The 17,244-nt window shown below is 38.1% G+C and overlaps 2 protein-coding genes across 3 annotated transcripts; one reads left to right on the top strand and one right to left on the bottom strand.

Moving 5' to 3' along the window:
• Positions 1-589: 589 nt before the first annotated feature.
• Positions 590-3,707, top strand: LOC121854547 (solute carrier family 35 member F5-like). Its single transcript, XM_042349224.1, has 3 exons — positions 590-1,007; positions 2,145-2,328; positions 3,167-3,707. Exons 1-3 carry the CDS (start codon positions 864-866, stop codon positions 3,175-3,177), a joined length of 339 nt encoding a protein of 112 aa, XP_042205158.1. The 5' UTR covers positions 590-863; the 3' UTR covers positions 3,178-3,707.
• A 145-nt stretch (positions 3,708-3,852) lies between these two features.
• Positions 3,853-12,599, bottom strand: LOC121854532 (transmembrane protein 94-like). 2 transcript variants are annotated; one of them, XM_042349206.1, is made up of 6 exons: positions 12,496-12,599; positions 10,881-10,987; positions 10,401-10,547; positions 9,956-10,092; positions 9,487-9,680; positions 3,853-4,483 (listed from the first exon to the last, which is right to left on the bottom strand). In XM_042349206.1, exons 2-6 carry the CDS (start codon positions 10,982-10,984, stop codon positions 4,436-4,438), a joined length of 630 nt encoding a protein of 209 aa, XP_042205140.1. In that variant the 5' UTR covers positions 10,985-10,987; positions 12,496-12,599; the 3' UTR covers positions 3,853-4,435. The 2 variants fall into 2 exon arrangements, with proteins under 2 accessions (XP_042205140.1, XP_042205147.1); XM_042349213.1 differs by lacking the exon at positions 3,853-4,483 and adding an exon at positions 5,820-6,045.
• Between the last annotated feature and the right edge of the window lie 4,645 nt (positions 12,600-17,244).

Genomic DNA, 17,244 nt, shown 5'->3' with positions numbered 1-17,244 from the left:
CCTCATCCCTTGGTTATAGTTATTTTAGAGTGGCTGTTTCTCTTTCAACATCTGGGCCAGAATTTCATTGTTTGCTGTGGCAAAAACAGCTGCTCCTCACTCTGTGGCACACCATTAACATCTACCTGCTTCTGATATGAAGCCAGTAATAAGAGCTGACATCCACTCAAGTTAGCAATGCAGGTGGGATGCTGTTGGAGCAAACAAGCTCTGCAACATTCATCCTGCTTTGGGTGCCTGGGGATATCAGGGACTGTAGCGCCGCTAGAAGACTATTTTGGTCCACCTCCGCATTGGCCACATGCAGCTGACACATGTTTTTTTTTTAATGGAGAGGGTGCCCCCTCCCCATTTTGATGACTGCATGGTCCCATTGACTGTTCGACACCTGGTGGAGTGCCCCCAGTCTTACAGATCTTTGTCCTGGGCACCTCTCCGAGTCCCAGGGGGGAGACGGGCCTTACCATTTCTTTGGTGCTGGGAGGAGGGGGGGGGGGCAGCATGGGAGGGGACATCCTCTCCTTTGTAGAGGAAGCTGCCATTTTACAAAAGCGTTGGGTTTTATCGAATGTTTAAATGGTTTTATGAAAAATCTAAACTATTTTTATTTATGTTTTTTGGCTTTCATTATTTGTTTTTAGCCTTCTAAGCTTTTAGTTTAATTCGGCTGTTGCATTGCCAGGGATGTAATTACCACAATCAATCAATCAATCTCTTCTATCTTTACCAGTGTTTTATTTGTGGATAATCCCAAAAATCTTTTATCTCCTCCCCTAAATCATAAAATTGGATTTCTTATATTGTTCCTTTGTCTCTTATAGGATATTCATTTATAAAAATTTTCATTATTTTAGGTTCGGCAAATGTCAGAAAACGAGGCAGTTGATGCCATGATGTCTCGCCTGTCTTTTTCTGCCTCTGTCCGTGCTGAACAACTGGCTATGCAGGCAGCAAATAAATTATCTGTTAAGGAAGTTATGAAAATATCTAGTATATTTTGTTTATTGGTAAGTATAGATGTTGATTTTATCTCGGATATTCACTTGGCTTTTTATATTAAATCTCCTTCATTCTGTGTATGTGTGTGAAAGTGAGAGATATTAATTATTATTAAATCCTTGCCAAGTTGCTCTCACAATATTGGGAGTCAAATAAACCCCCCATAACTCAGCACATATGGGACCGAGGCCTTGCCAATTAATCAGAATTTGCCGGCAAGTATTATTTCACAGTCACAGTAAATAATTGTGCTGACAAGCAAAAGATTACACTTTATACATGACACTTAACACTATCTGTACGGTAACGCTTCATGGGCGCTTAATCACTGTCAGAAGGTCTACCAGTGACACGAGGCGCATGTAAACTGATGTGAAGTATGTTTTAGAGTTCTTGCACACAATTTCAAGGTCTGTTTTGATTACCCAAAAATGTAATGGTTATCATGTGCCATACCAACTTATTGCAAATTCCGATTTATTGGATGCCAGAGAGTCCTAGTCTCCTCAGATAGGACGTTTCCACATCTTCTTGAGTTAATATATTTGCCCTATCATGCTATTGTTTATTTCCCCAAGTGCAGAAATTACCAGAGATCAACACAGTAAAGTTAATTTCTTTAAAGTATCAGAATATATATATGATTAATTAAATACTGAAGAACTGTAGTGATTTTTCGTATGTTCGTCTACCAGCCAATCAGTTATCTCGTAACAAACTGACCTTCAGCCTCAGTTGCAAAGTTCGAGCGAACAAACTATAGATTTCCCTCTGTTTCCCAAGTGTTTGGCTATAAATAAGCTAAGACTCAAGGGCTAGGAGAACTGTACTTATCATTATTGCTGATTGATGAGATTGTTGGGATTCTTGTGAGTTCAACTTTTTATCTCCTTACTGCTGGCTGGCTACCTTAAAATTTCATGGTTTAGCTGGACCATATATTGTTCAGATCACTCCTGGTGTGATTGGGTGAAGGACTGTCTTACAGATAGTGCATTGTTGATATGAATTATGCTTCCTGCCACTGAATAAATTTACTCTTATTATGTCTGGCAGCCATTGGGGCCCAGTATGTTAGATCATGTGTTTTCGCCAGAACAGTAGTTTTGAGGTTTCTTCCTAATCTAGATTTATCTTTTTTTCAGTGGTTTGCAGGCAATTACAGCTACCAAATAGCACTTAGCAACACAGAAGCTGGTGTTGTCAATATTATTTCATCAACATCTGGATTGTTTACCTGTGATTCTTGCTGCCATATTTCCATCATCCTTAACAGACAAGTTTACTCTCTCCAAATTGGCCTCAGTTCTTCTTATGGTTGCAGGTGTGGTAAGTAGTCAAATATTGTATTAGATGTAATGTACAGTACTGTCCATTTTTATATTATTACAGGTATATTATATTATTTTATTTTTTTAAGACTGTATCACATAACCAGCCAAAGGCCCAGATTTTAGCATATAAAATTTTATGCTTCATCTTTGTGATATTTATCCACCAAAACTTCCATAGTTCATAATATATCATAATTCAACTATTTTTCAGAAATTTCCATCCTCAAAGTTTGCACTATCCAAAATTGCTAATGGCTATGTGTTGTCTGTAAGAATGGTGTTGGTAGCGTCAGTAATGTGCAGTGAGTGTGGAAGGTGGGTACACAAGAGGTGCAGTGGTGTGCATGGGAGACTGCAGGATGTTGTTGACTTTAAATATTTTGTACCTGTATGTGCAAATAACCACAAGGGTGGATCCAGGGCGGGGGTTCCCTTTTCAACAGAAAATTCCAATACTTTTTCTTTAATGCAGTATTGTACTCAGGCATTTTTGTATTGTAAAAAGTATTTACTATTGATTTTAGAATATCTCCTAATATCAAGTGCACATAGCCTCAAAATGTACATGATATTGGTCAGATTTAAAACATCTTCTGGGGGGCTTACAGGTAAATTAAAGAGATACTGTAAATTTCACATTTAACCCCATTCATTCAAGAAGCCAGAAGGATCAGTCGGGATCCCTATGGTATTGTAGGTATTCAGTTTTCTATATAATAAAACAGGTCTTGCATTACAGTAATATCCAAGAAAAAAACAGTTTAAAACTTTGAATATACCCAACAAATATTTTTAAGATATTTTGGATATATGTCTTGCCAATTACTTTTCAGGTTTTTGTTAGTTTGGAAGACCTCAACCTTGAAAGTTCAGTTGTGCCTGTTGGTGTGGTATGGTCAATAGCTGGAGCTATTCTTTATGCCTGTTACATGGTCTTCCTGAAGCACAAGGTTCCAACTGAAGATCGTATGGATTTTACTATGTTCTTTGGTAAGTGAATTAATTTCCTCTCCTTTCCCTTCTATCATCTCTCTCTCCTCTTCTTTGCACTCTTCCCTCCCCTCCCCCCATTCCATGCCCTTAGTACCCAGTTAGCTCTGGGAGATTTATTGATCAATCAGATATTGTTTTAATAATAATAAAAGCTGGCACTTTTGAGAAACAAAAGCTCCAATTCTTCCAAGTAATTCACTAGCGCTCAAAATTTCACAAGTCAAAGTTCTGAGAATAAAAAAATAAAAATAAAAATATAACAAAAATCACAAGAAGTGACAGTTCATTAATCCTTAAGTTGTATCACTTCCAAAGCTCTTTTCAGGATCATGTGCTTTCAAAATAAAAGAAAGGTCTTAAGTTGTTTCTTAAAAGCCTCCACAGAAGTCAGCTGCTTCATGGATGCAGGCAAATGATTGTACAATCTGGGTGCGATATAGGAAAAGGATTGGGCCACAAAAGAGCATTTCCACAATGCTCTAGGTCAGAGGATTTAGTAGGTTGGACAATTACTTAGGCTCATCAAACATAAGTGCCTTAAAAGTCATTAGGCAGAGTTTGAACTTTTTTTCTTTCTTTAATTGGAAGCCAGTGCAATTCGATTAAGAATAGGGTAGTGGAAGTCCTCAGTAGGAGAGCACATGTAAGCCTGGCATCCTTTTTCACCACCCTGAACTTTTTTCACTAGATAATTAGGTAGGCAAACCCATAAAGAGTTAAAATAGTCAACCCAAGACAAAATAAGTGAATATAAGTGCCACAAGACACTGTCTATCTAAAAACTGTTTCACAGCCGATAGATTTTGAATATGAAAGTTGCAACTGAGTTTCTATGCTCTTTAACCTTTTAGCTGAATGAATTCTTCTGGCATTAGCAGATGCTTCCCCAAGGTATACTAGAGACTGTCAATTGATTGAAAATGTCCAAAGGAGGGCTACCAGACTGGGGCCTGCTCTACAGAACCTCAAATACTTAGAGAGATTAGAACGCCTGCAACTACCTAGCTTATACTACAGACGGGCGAGAGGCGACCTAATCGATGTGTATAAACACCTCAGGGGGCACTGCTTGGTCTAATGTACATACCTGGAGCTGGCGGACGTCCGCCTCACAAGGGGTCACAGCTCAAGGTTGAAGAAGCCACAAGTCCATAAAACTGTGAGGGCAAACATGTTTGGAGTGAGAATTGTGAATTCGAGGAACAATCTACCCGAGAGTGTTGTGACGGCACTGAGTGTGAGCTCATTTGAGACCAGATTTGACCAACATTGGAGCAGGTTCCGATATACTCAGGAGTCAGTGCATGCCCAGTATTCGCCAACAGTACATAACAGAGATGTGACCGACTGCCCAAGCTGCTAATGAGCCAATCAGTAGCAAAGAGGATAAAAGTAAAAATAAAATGAATATAGTACCTAAGTGTGGGGCTGCCCTCTAAAGGGTTAATCGAGATAGACTCTAAAATTCAGTTTTGAGTCAAAGTATACATTCCAAGATTATGAGCAGAATTGACAGGATTGAGTTGTACTTCTCCAAAGTTTAAAGAGCCAAAATCATCTGTGCTGTAACCCCTCCTATTTCCTTGGATGACGATAATCTCGGTGTTGCCATCATTCATCTTAGGTTTTCGTCTAGCCATCCATTTTTTAATATCAGACATCAAGAATTTCAATATCTCTCAATATCCTTGACATTTATCATTTGGACATAAAGCTGTGTATCATTGGCATAGAAATAGTAAGGCAACACCATGAACATCCTGTAGGTTATGTATATAAGCTACTGTGCCGAGTAGCAACCCTGTACATAAGCTACTGTGCCAAGTAGCAACCCTGTACATAAGCTACTGTGCCGAGTAGCATTTATATATATAATCACGTGGCAACACTGCACGTGTTATGTGGCAACATTGCCCCGAGGCTGCCATATGGCAAGGCAGCTTCAGTCTGACTGTGTGAGCCGTGCTTGGCACACGCTGGTCACCACTTGTATTTCTCTCATCCACAATAAACGGACTCAGTGTTACTCAGTGTTTCCCTAGCCATCACAGCATTCTTCAGGGCACACTAGTAACCTACACATCCAGCAAAATTACAAAACTACTGGTATGGACTGTAAACAGAAGTGGTCCCAAAACTGATCCCTGTGAGACGACAAACTGCAAAGGGACCGGGTCTGAAACGGTTCCACCAACTATCACACATTGAGATCACTCTGACAGATAAGACTCAAACAGTGAGAATGCATCATCATGGACACTGAATGACCAAAGATCCTGAAGCCATGCTGCAGAGAGATCCAGTAGGGCCAGGAGGGAGGACTTTTCTGTGCAAGTGTTTATTACCAAATCATTATGAATTCAACATAGGCAGTTTCAGTTGAATGATGCAACCTATAGGCTGACTGGACCAGATGGATCACTTGCTTCTCTCTAACAGAGAAAGTAACTAATCCAGCATAGTATGATCTCTGATGAAAATGAGACTCGAGACTGGATGACTATAATTTTACATATTTTCAGTATCAAGACCAGAAGTGGATGTAATAAAGCCTGTTTTTCAGATCACACAAAATTACCCTCTGAAAATCACATATATATGATTCTACAAATAAAGTCTGCAGTATGTTCATAAGAGAGTGATACCTTAATACATTTGTAAGATCACGACAACAAAGTCTTCTTCAAATCCTTGATATAGTGCAGAATGTTGTTCACCTCTGTAAGACAAAATGATGAAAGAGTGAGTTCTATTGTGTAACTTGGTTAAAAATAACTGAAAATTTCTCATCTAAAGAAACACAATCAAGGTCACATGATATCTTTGTCATAAAAACCTCAGGAAAAATCTGAGGCAAGCTGACCATTTGAAGTGGAACAAAGCATAGTAATTCCAGACCTTTGGCCCAACAGCCCATTCATAACTGTATATATTTTTTTCTGGTCACTGCCACATGAGGCCATTTGACTTCTGTAGTATACAATATTCAGCGTTGTGTGCCCACACTGAACAAACAACAGCCGTACGCACAGTCATATTATGTACTCTGATCTAGTACGGTCTGTTCACTGCCTGTGCTTCTCTCATTCAGCACTTCTACGATCCATACAAAGTGAACTTATAGAGGAGTCATTCCAACGAGAGTCATCTCGTACTGTAATTTTCTTTGCCACCTCTGGACAATAATGGTTTGAAATGGACTAGAAGACATCATTATGTAATATCAGCATCTCCTCAAAGAGCAAATCAGAGGAGTCGACCCAGTTCAAAGAATGATCAACTCCCTGATCCATCATGATCTGGTCAATGTTTTTATAGTTCTTGAAGGTAATACTTTAGCAATATAGCTGTACAGTAATATGAAATGATAACTTAACCACTCTCCTATTACATTTACCAGGTAGTCATAAGCTAATACAATTGTGTTGTCATTGAATTTCTAACTGTCACATCGTATTCATATGCCATACTTCAGTTACTTGGCAGGCATTGTATTTACTTCTTCATGGGAATTCACACCGTTAAACTGTCAGAACACAACACTAACACAAAGAGAGGATTCTTATTTTTCAGGGAGAGATAATTTTGCTTTATTCTGTACAAATTTATTGCCTTCAGTTGTTCGGGTGTGAATTATTAAAGTGTAATGATTTTAACTTCTTGAAATAAAACAAAATTTGTGGCACAGTTGGTGTAGGTACTGTAGATAGATAGGTTGAATGTATTGGTCTTTTTAATTTGTTTTCTTATTAATATTTTTTTTTTCTCCAGGATTTGTGGGCTTTTTCAATACCATCATTCTGTGGCCCGGGTTCCCCCTGTTGGATGTTTTTGGATGGGAGACATTTCAGTTGCCAAATCTGCAACACCTGTTCTACATGTCTGTTAATGGCTTAGTAGGAACTGTCCTGTCTGAACTTCTTTGGCTTTGGTTAGTAATGCTTTATCAATTAAACCATTTATAACAAAGTATTGATATTGTCAATCTCATTTATGAAATTTGATTAATATGTCCAGAATTTTTATGGTTGGGCACTGATGACCATGACCTCTTTGAAATGTTGATTCCGGCCATTATCTCCCATATGTTTAAACCATAGATTATGATTATTGAAAAACCATCATAAAAAAGGAAAATAAAAAACTATAGGTACAGTAGCTAAAAGAAGTATCTGTACTTACTCTGTGTGAAACAATATGATACCTTAGGTTAGTTTATAATCATCTTGAGCCTGACTAGACAGTATGGCATCAAGTACTTTTTGAGAATGGACTCTGTGGTTTGAGGATGCTAGATTGTGTAAAGTGACAGGGAAAATGTAGAAGGATGTCTTTGAGCATTGTTGTGGAAGGGAACAATATCGCACAATGCATGTGTCTTAGCGGTTTAGAGGATGAGTGACAAAAACGAACAGTGTGTGTGTGTATATGTTCTTGATTGTAGCCACTGTATCATAAAAGAGAAAAAGGATGTACCAAATAGGTGCTTACCTTTATACTTTATTTCTTGAAATAAAGTCTGAATTTGTTTCTAAATTGAAGTGTTTCAGAGAATATCATACATTCCTCTCTTAGCTGATAATGCAAGAAAAAATTTGTGCAGTAAAGATTCTTTTTTTTTTTAATTGTCTTCTTAGTTAACACCTTCTATAATTGTTTGACCTACATTGGAATTACTTGGGAATTGAAGGTGTTTTATTTTGCAGGGGATGCTTCCTTACTTCATCATTGATGGCTACTTTATCTTTGAGCTTAACTATTCCCTTGACAATGTTTGTGGACATCTGGCTCAAGGGCATCAAGTATTCACTGCTAATTTATATTGGTGCAATTCCCATGATGACATCTTTTATTGCTGTCTCACTTCTCACACATTATGAAAGCTGGGACCCATTGATGGATGGAATGAAATATCTTCATAGAAAGTGTTGGAGAAGAAACCACATGTACAGGTAAATTTAACTTTATATAATTTTCTTTGTACAGTTGTACCCCACTTAACGCGGTCAATTGAACCCAGAGGGTCCCGCGTTAAGTGAAATCCGCGTTAAGTGAACAACAGAACATATGGGATTAATTCCAATAGAAACCGGCCTGACCCCCAAACTCCACTTTTTGAAGGCACATACCTATGTTGTAGTAAAAATAACATCTTAATTTTATGATGGTACATGCACACAATTAATACTTAAGAGAAATACAGTCAAGTTAATGTCCATTCAAATAATGGACTCAACTCCCTCCCTTCTCACACTACACTTCGCTGGCTCTTCCTCTCAGATGGTGATGCTGTGACGCCATCGTGGATGAAAATAGGCATACGTACTATAGTTAAAAAAGTCAATCTTTGCGATGTTCAGACCCTAGCCCTCTTTCCCATAAGAAGTTCAGTAAAGAATGATTCACAACTAATTGAGGTTTCAGGAACCTAATATCATTCTTTATCGAGGGTCCAGTAATGTATATTGACACCAGTGTAATTCATAAGTTGCTTGGCTATCTAAATACGTATCGTCAATTTATTGTCAAACGACATTTCTAATAGTATTACTCGTAACAGAATATGTACCATTGTTGCCACATGGTACAGTATCTGAATTTTAAATAGTTTTATAGTGGTTTGATAACAAAGGTTTAAAGTACATTATATAAAGGATCAACAAACCATCCTTCTCCCTTATCTCAGTATGTTTATCGCTTCTCTGTGCTTGTTTGAGAAGAAAAGAAATCATTACAATACTCTAATGTGGCTTGGAAATAAAGAAATTATAAAACTAAAAAAAAAAAAAATTAAGAGCATGTGTGTGTATGTGTGGGAAGTGAACATATGTATTAAGGCATTGGGTCAGCTGGGTGACTGCCCGGCTGTACTGTGTCACGTGCATACTGTACCAGGAATACCCCAGTTATCGCAAGGGAGGCATTCCTAAAAGTCATTGAAAATAACGAAATTGTGAATATTGGGGCAATTTTCCACCATAAGAATTAATTTGAATAAGGGGAGATGCTTTTTCAGCCAGCAACTTTCACCACATATATTTCAATAGATACTCCTCATTATCCAAGGCAATTACGGACCTTAGGCACCAGGGTTGCATCACTTGTGCATATACTGTAGTACCAGTAAATGTTAGGAATAAATAAAAATTATACTACTTACCTGCATGGGCCTACATCTAGCAGGAACTTTCTGTCCAGGTTTCATGAGTATAATATCCCCACGCACCAGGAGAGACCAAGGGAGGTTGACTGTGTTACCATCGCGACGAGTCCACTGGAGGGTGATGCAGGGGGAGAGGGGGGAGTGGAGGTGAGGATAGTTCTCGGCAGACCACAACACATTGCCGTGGTATTCTGAAAAAAAAAAATGGCACGCATGACACCAACGGAAACAAGCAAGAGTAAGTGACAAAGAAACCTCAAATACTGTAGTTAGGAGAGAACAGTGGTGGGTAGTGGTGTAATGATAAGTGTAGAAAGTTGCAGGAGAGTAGTGTCAAGGTCCTAGTATGAAACAACACACACACTGACGGTACTTTTGTGGGTAACTAAATAAAGAACAGTTTTAAAATTCACAGACAATGTTCGGATATTAATAAAAAACGTTACCGTAAGTCACAATGCTTTACCTTTAAGATCCTTTAAGACGTTGTGTGTGAGTCTTGGGACCTCTTTGTGCCTCAGCTGAGTGTCCCACCACACCAAGTACACGTTAAGAATTACTGCTAAGAAAATGAAGAAGGACTCGGCAGGAAGATGCTGGTACCTGATAATAATAATAAACATATTACATCATCTGTAAATCTAAACAGAACAAAATTCATCTTAAATTCTCTAATGGAAAAATTATTAAGGACATCAGAGTAGTTATCCTATCTGTCAACAAATGGTTGCTTTACTGCTACTGTATGTTTGCTTGTATTTACACTCATACCAAATCATAAGGTCATATATTTTTACCTATGTATGGAGAATATTACACCAGTCCACATTCTCAGGTCAATATATAGCACAGAAAGAATCAAAGGTAACTTCATATGCCTGTTGTATTTTATGGACCCATACTGTACACACCTGGGGTCATTACATGCAGCGAAGGCCACCAGCAGCACGATGCCTTCAACGATCAACGCTATCACTGATGTCCAATGAAACACAGAGAGACTACTCTTGTGGTGGAAGGCTTCATACAGAACACTCTTTGGTCCAAAACCTTTGTTCCTGAAATATAAAACATAATACAGTATCACCAAACATATGAGGTGTTTACAATAGCAAGGGCACATCACTGGGTTGCTCAATTTCCCATTTTCTGTGTCAGTCCATAGCATCATTGTCAGGCAATGTGGATACACCTCCAGCGTGGTACAATCCCATAAGAAACCAAGGGCAGAAAACATGCAGTACAGCCCGAATAATTGAACCGAGTTGAGATATTCGCACATACGCCCTGGTTAGTCTATACGCCTCATTTACAAGAAAGTACAGACTCCAATATGCCCCACAGGTTAATACTGTATTTCAAAATTAATTAATAATCTTTTCTACACTTACTTTTCAGCTTCTGTCTTCTGATATTCATCCAAAGCGATGGAGATGTCCTCATGCAAGAGACTGAGGGCCTCACTTGTGGGTAAGCCATCAGCACTGCAGGCCATTTCCTTCAAAACAAAAGGAAATATTCTACAACAACAACAACATTAAGCAACAAGTTTATAATCATTTTACCAAACCTGACATATAACACACAGGAATAAATGCTACTATCTGCCAGTATAACATCTCCCACCTCCTTTCTTTGTATTTCACTTGAATCAGTTTGTACACAACACAGACGATATATATAACAGTAGAAGAGCTGACGGAACGCTAAGTCATGAGGCCATCACCAGACTGTAATTCTTCTGCCAGATGTCTGTGAGGGATATTTTGCTGATTTTTTTTTAATACGGTACGACAGATGATATATCCAGGGTGAATAGACCACAGGTTCAAACTGACTGCCTTGGTGTATTAATCAATCAAGCCATGTGCGCTGATTAAGCAGATTGAGTATTGCTTTTGAAGACATATTCTGGACTTAGCTTCCTTGTCACACTGCCATCACCAAGTAACTGAACATTGCAGCGAGGATGACAATGAACAGAATGATCTATGCAAAAAAATATATATATATCCACTAAAACTGCTTAAGAAATAGTCCTTTATTCTTGTACAGTATCCAACATTTCAAGTGTTACTCGACTGTATTAGTAATTCAGACTTTTTCGACATTTAATCGGTCATCTGAAGCTACCCAGAGTAACATTCAATTATAAATATAACTAAAAATAACAAAGTAAACACAAGCAACAAATAAATAAATTACACAGCTAAAAATTAATTTGGGTAAAAAAAATTCAAATAAAAATGACATTCAAGCGACTGATTATAGAGATAAATTATAAAAGAAAATAATATAAATAATCCACTAACACTATATTTTCATTGTTAAGAACCTAACCTAACCAAAAATGACCACAAGATTATTAGGTTAGATTTGGTTTTATTTGGGTTAGGTTAAAATATATTAAAATTGGTTAGGTTGGTTAGAATTACCTTTGGCTAGGTTAGTTTGGGTAATTTTAATATTTTAGGAGACAGGACAGGTCAAATAAGGCTAAACTATATCAAGAACTGGTCAAATAAGGTCAAATTATAAAAAAACCCAGGTGAAATAAGGTCAAACTATATAAAACAGGTCAAATAAGGTCAAAATATGTCAAAAATAGGTCAAATAAGGTCAAACTATATAAAACAGGTCAAATAAGGTCAAAATATGTCAAAAATAGGTCAAATAAGATCAAACTATATCAAGAACAGGTCAAATAACACAAACCCAGAAAGAACTTGACCTTAATATACACGTAAACAACATAACACTAACCCATTATACATAACTCATCTCCCTCGCTAAATAATACCCCCAAAACACACTCTTTCACATCATATACTTATTTAATCCCTCAATATACAAATAAATAATTATGTATTCACTCAAAAAGGTCAATTATTATACAAGCACAACAAGTCACCATTCGTATCTCATCTACAACTACGTAACTTTATTCTAGTTTTAAAATTAATTCAGGTTTAATTAGTGGTTTTAATATACGTTTTAGGACCTTACCTGATTGTTTATCACATGGTAAGGGGAGAGAAAAAACTTGAATGGGAAATTTGGTCTGAGTTGTGAGGAGTGATCAGCTGTCCTCCTAAACACCACAAACAACCTAAAGAAACTAATTTAATGGTGATAACTTTTTTTTTCATTATTCATGTATCTAACGCACAGTTCTCTTATTTAAATATATAATTTTATATATATTTAATGGTTTTATTAAACTATTGAAGATATATAAAGGTTGAAATTGTATTTAATAGTTACGTAAACTACAGTATGTTGGTGATTTAAATTCTTTTTCGTATTTCAGAAAAGATAAATAATACTGCTAGATATATAAACAGGTCTAATAAAATATATATAATTGAGATAAATATTCTTTATGTAACATTAAGATCTTAGGGTAATTTCAGTTTGGCATAATTGGCTTTATTTATGTCTCTCTGTACAGTAATGAATGAGGGACATTTATTCTCGCTAGAAGTGAAAGTAAGAACACCGTGTTCCCTTTCTCCCTTATTTTCTATTATCAAAAAAAATATTATGGAACTATAATATTTTATGTTAATATTCGTCCATTGGCTGTCCGCAAGATTTCAATTTTCAATATTACAGCTACAAAAAAAAATAAAACATACGACTTCATATCATTTCTTGTGCAAATCAATATTAACGGAACATTTCACAAAATTTCTAGGAGTAAATTTCTGTACCCGCCATGTTGCCAGTCACTTGTCTCCTCCTCTTCGCGACATGAAATGACATGACCTTCAGGTATCATAGCATTTGAATTGGCTGGCCAATCATATTGAAGCAGCAGAGTTGTCACATGTATGATAATTATCATACATGTATGATAACCACAAGGAAAGATGAAAACACGAAATTCCCAAGCGCTTTCGTGTAATTCACATCTTCAATTACACGAAAGCGCTTGGGAACTTCGTGTTTTCTTCTTTCCTTGTGGTTATCAGCATATAACTAGATCACGCGCACCTACAGTGATTTACTTGCATGTATGATAGCTGTGCAACGAGCTTGCAGAGCCCCTGAAGCTCCTGTTTTGTAAATACCTGGATGAACAAATGGTTCCCAGTGAATGGAAAGTGGCTTATGTGAGTCCTATCTTCAAGAAGGGCGATAGTCACTCCACGAACAATTATAGACCGGTGAGCCTGACCAGCATAATATGTAAAGTACTTGAGAGTATTATCAGAGATGCAGCGATGGAACATCTACTACGAAACAACCTTGTAAAAGATTGCCAACACGGTTTTATGCCGGGGCGCTCTTGCTTAACACAATTGCTCAAGGTATTGGATATTTGGACCCATATTCTGGAACGGGGTGGTAATATCGACAATATTTACCTAGATTTTGCCAAGGCTTTCGACAGTGTACCCCACGAAAGGCTGAAAATCAATCTGGAAGGGTACGGAATTCGGGGAAATGTCCTAGCGTGGATAGAAGACTTTCTACATGACCGCAAGCAGCGTGTGGTGATTAATGGCACGAAATCGTCATCTGCACCTGTAACAAGTGGGGTACCACAGGGCAGTGTATTGGGCCCGCTGTTTGTTTGTTTCATAAATGACATGCCTGACGTTGTACACTCCTCCATACAAATGTTTGCCGATGATGGCAAGTTATTTCGGGAAATTAAGAACCAAGCGGACTGTGAAGAGTTGCAGAAGGACCTCTGTGGGCTCCAGGAATGGTCGAAGAAATGGCTGCTGAGATTCAATGTCACGAAGTGTAAGAGGATGCACCTGGGGCGTACCAACGGTAAGGAGGCGTATCATATGTCCCAACGGGATGAAGAAAATGCAGTAATTGAGACTGTATGTGAGAAGGACCTAGGTGTGTATGTTGACAATGAGCTGAAGTTCTCGGGCCATTGTAAGAAGAAGGTAAATCAGGCAAATAAATTATTGGGTCTTATAAGAAGGTCGTTCAGATATCTAGACGGTCCGTCCCTCGTGACGATCTTCAGGAGTGAAGTGCTTCCCTATCTGGAGTACTGTCACCTCATCTGGTCCCCGAGATATGCTAGGGATTGTCAGTTGGTTGAAAATGTTCAAAGGAGGGCCACCAGACTGGTGCCTGCACTTTGGCACCTCAGCTACCCTGAGAGATTGGAGCGCCTGAACTTGCCTAGCTTATACTACAGACGGGCAAGGGGGGACCTAGTTGAGGCGTATAAGCATCTCAGGGGGGCACTACTCAGTTGAGTGTCCTTACTTGGAGCTGGCGGGCGCTCGCCCCACAAGGGGTCACAGCTCAAGATTGAAGAAGCCTCAAGTCCAGAAAACCGTGAGGGCAAACTTTTTCGGAGTGAGGGTTGTAAACTCTTGGAACAATCTACCAGAGAGTGTTGTGACGGCACCGAGTGTGAGCTCTTTCAAGAGAAGACTTGACCAACACTGGAGCGGGTTCAGGTACATTCAGGAGCCGGTGCATGCCCAGTATTTGCCAACAGTGCGTGACAGAGACGTGACCGATCGCCCGGGCGGCTAGCGAGCCGATCTTTTGGTGAAGAATATAAATGAAAAGAGACGTGACCGATCTTCCAAGCGGCTAACAAGCCGATCAGTGGCGAAGAGGATAAAAGTAAAAAAAAGTAAAAGATAAATTCATCTTCGTCACGATGTACGATAACATTTTCTATTATCGTACGGTTTGTACGATAATTTTGGGTTGAATGTGAAAGAGTATTCAGCAAAATTATTCTCTTCAAAACCAAAGAAAGAAATAGTTTAAAAACTTAAACTGTAAATGGAGCTCTTTTCTCATCTGAGTGCCTCAAACGTTCAGGGTCATGAGTAAAATTTTTGCCCTCTGAAGATATTTTTTTAAGATATGCTTGCAGGTATATCTAATCACGCACAATTTTTTCACAACTTGACAGATGAGGTTCTTGAAGTAGAGGGCTAATGGTGATCACTGAAAATATATGTTTTAGTGTGGTCTTACTGAGTTATTAATCTTAAAGAGTTGGCACATTTAAGAATGATTTGAGTTTTATGTAAGTTACTGCTTACTCTTATAGAATGGCATTTACTGTATTCTTTTTTCCTGTAAATAAATTTTGTTTCTTTAATTACAGTGCAATCTTATATGATTTTCATTGCATGCCCTAGTTTTGACTCTGCAAAATAAAATTGGTAAATATATACCTGATTATGTACTGTGCACATCATTGTCATTCCTAAAAACCCCATTTAATTCACATTACGCTATATAACATTCAAATCCACCGCGCTTGTAGAACCTCAGAAAACGGGAAACATTGATAAAGGACAACTCACCTACTCAATGTTACTAGACCATGTGTTGTATTGTACCCAGGTATAGTTATATCATATTAATTGTATGTATTCATAGCATTAAGGAGAACTCAGGGTATCCATAAGATGAATGTTAAAGTCCAGTTGAGCCGGACTAGTGTACTGTAGGACTAAGGGCCGTATTCCTAGTCATTACGACGATAATGACGATCACGATCATCATCTCGATGATCGTGTGTCGGGATGCAACCACCCAACGCTGAGTGCCATATTCCTAGGCACTTACATGAGCGTGTAAACACGGCAGCTCGTGTCGGATAGCAAAATTTTTTTTGGCCATGCGCGTGTGCCAAATGTATTATTTCACATAATTAGAAAGACGATTTTGAGAGATATTTAGTTGTTATTTTATACCGGCACAATAATATATTGTAAAATATATTTTTTTATAAAATTGAACTTTATTATCTGTTCGAAACAAAATAGATAATTTTTTCATCTGAGTACTTGGCAACAATGTTTGCGCGCGGGTTATCAAACAGGAGGTAGTAAGAGAACGTTCTGCAGCTCTGTCTGAAACCCAACGTATGGCACTTTTGCGCCATATTGAGCAAAGGTCAATCATTGAGGATAGGTCTACAAGCAACACCATAAATTATAGGAAAAGAAAGGCCTGGGATGAAATTACTGCTTCATTCAACGCCAGCTATGATCCACTTGTTTTACCTGGTCCTACCCCAGGGCCATCATCTGTGTCTTCTGCACAATTTACTGAAGTTCCATCTACTGTTTATCGACCTCTATTTTCACCCTCTGTTCCTGTCTCACAAGTCATTGTTCCTGCCTCACCAGTCATTGCTCCTGCCTCACCAAACATTGCTCCTGCCTCACCAAACATTGCTCCTGCCTCACCAAACATTGCTCCTGCCTCACCAAACATTGCTCCTGCCTCACCAAACATTGCTCCTGCCTCGGCAGTCAATGCCCCTGACTCACTATCGAGTGATATTGCCTCACCCCCTCCTGCTCATGCTTCCAACCAATACCTTTATTCAGTGTCCAGGGCATCTGGTTCTCGGCCAAGGAGCAAACCAAGGCGAACTAGGAGGGTGACAAGTATCTATGAAATGTGTAATAAAAGACAAGAAGAGTTACATATGAATGATGTTGTAATATTTCAGAAATTGGCATCTAAAGTAAAAGTTATTCGTTCTATTTCTTACATATTCAACTAATTTTATTTGAAGGAAATAAACATATATGTGTTTATTTTGACAAAGGTTTTTTTGTTTAAAAAGCTGTCATAATTATGGCAGGTAATTATTTGTGGGGGGGGTGAATATTTATAATATACATAAAGGCTGTGATTTTCAAAAATTGAATTTATTTCCTGTGATAAAGAATAAAGTTTTGTTTGGTGTATACAGGTATTTATAAAATATGTTATACTGTGCAAAGTACTGTATAG

Source organism: Homarus americanus, unplaced genomic scaffold (genome assembly GCF_018991925.1).
Source record: "Homarus americanus isolate GMGI-L3 unplaced genomic scaffold, GMGI_Hamer_2.0 scaffold58580, whole genome shotgun sequence".
Lineage (NCBI taxonomy): Eukaryota > Metazoa > Arthropoda > Malacostraca > Decapoda > Nephropidae > Homarus > Homarus americanus.
This window is presented reverse-complemented; position numbering and strand designations above follow the sequence as displayed.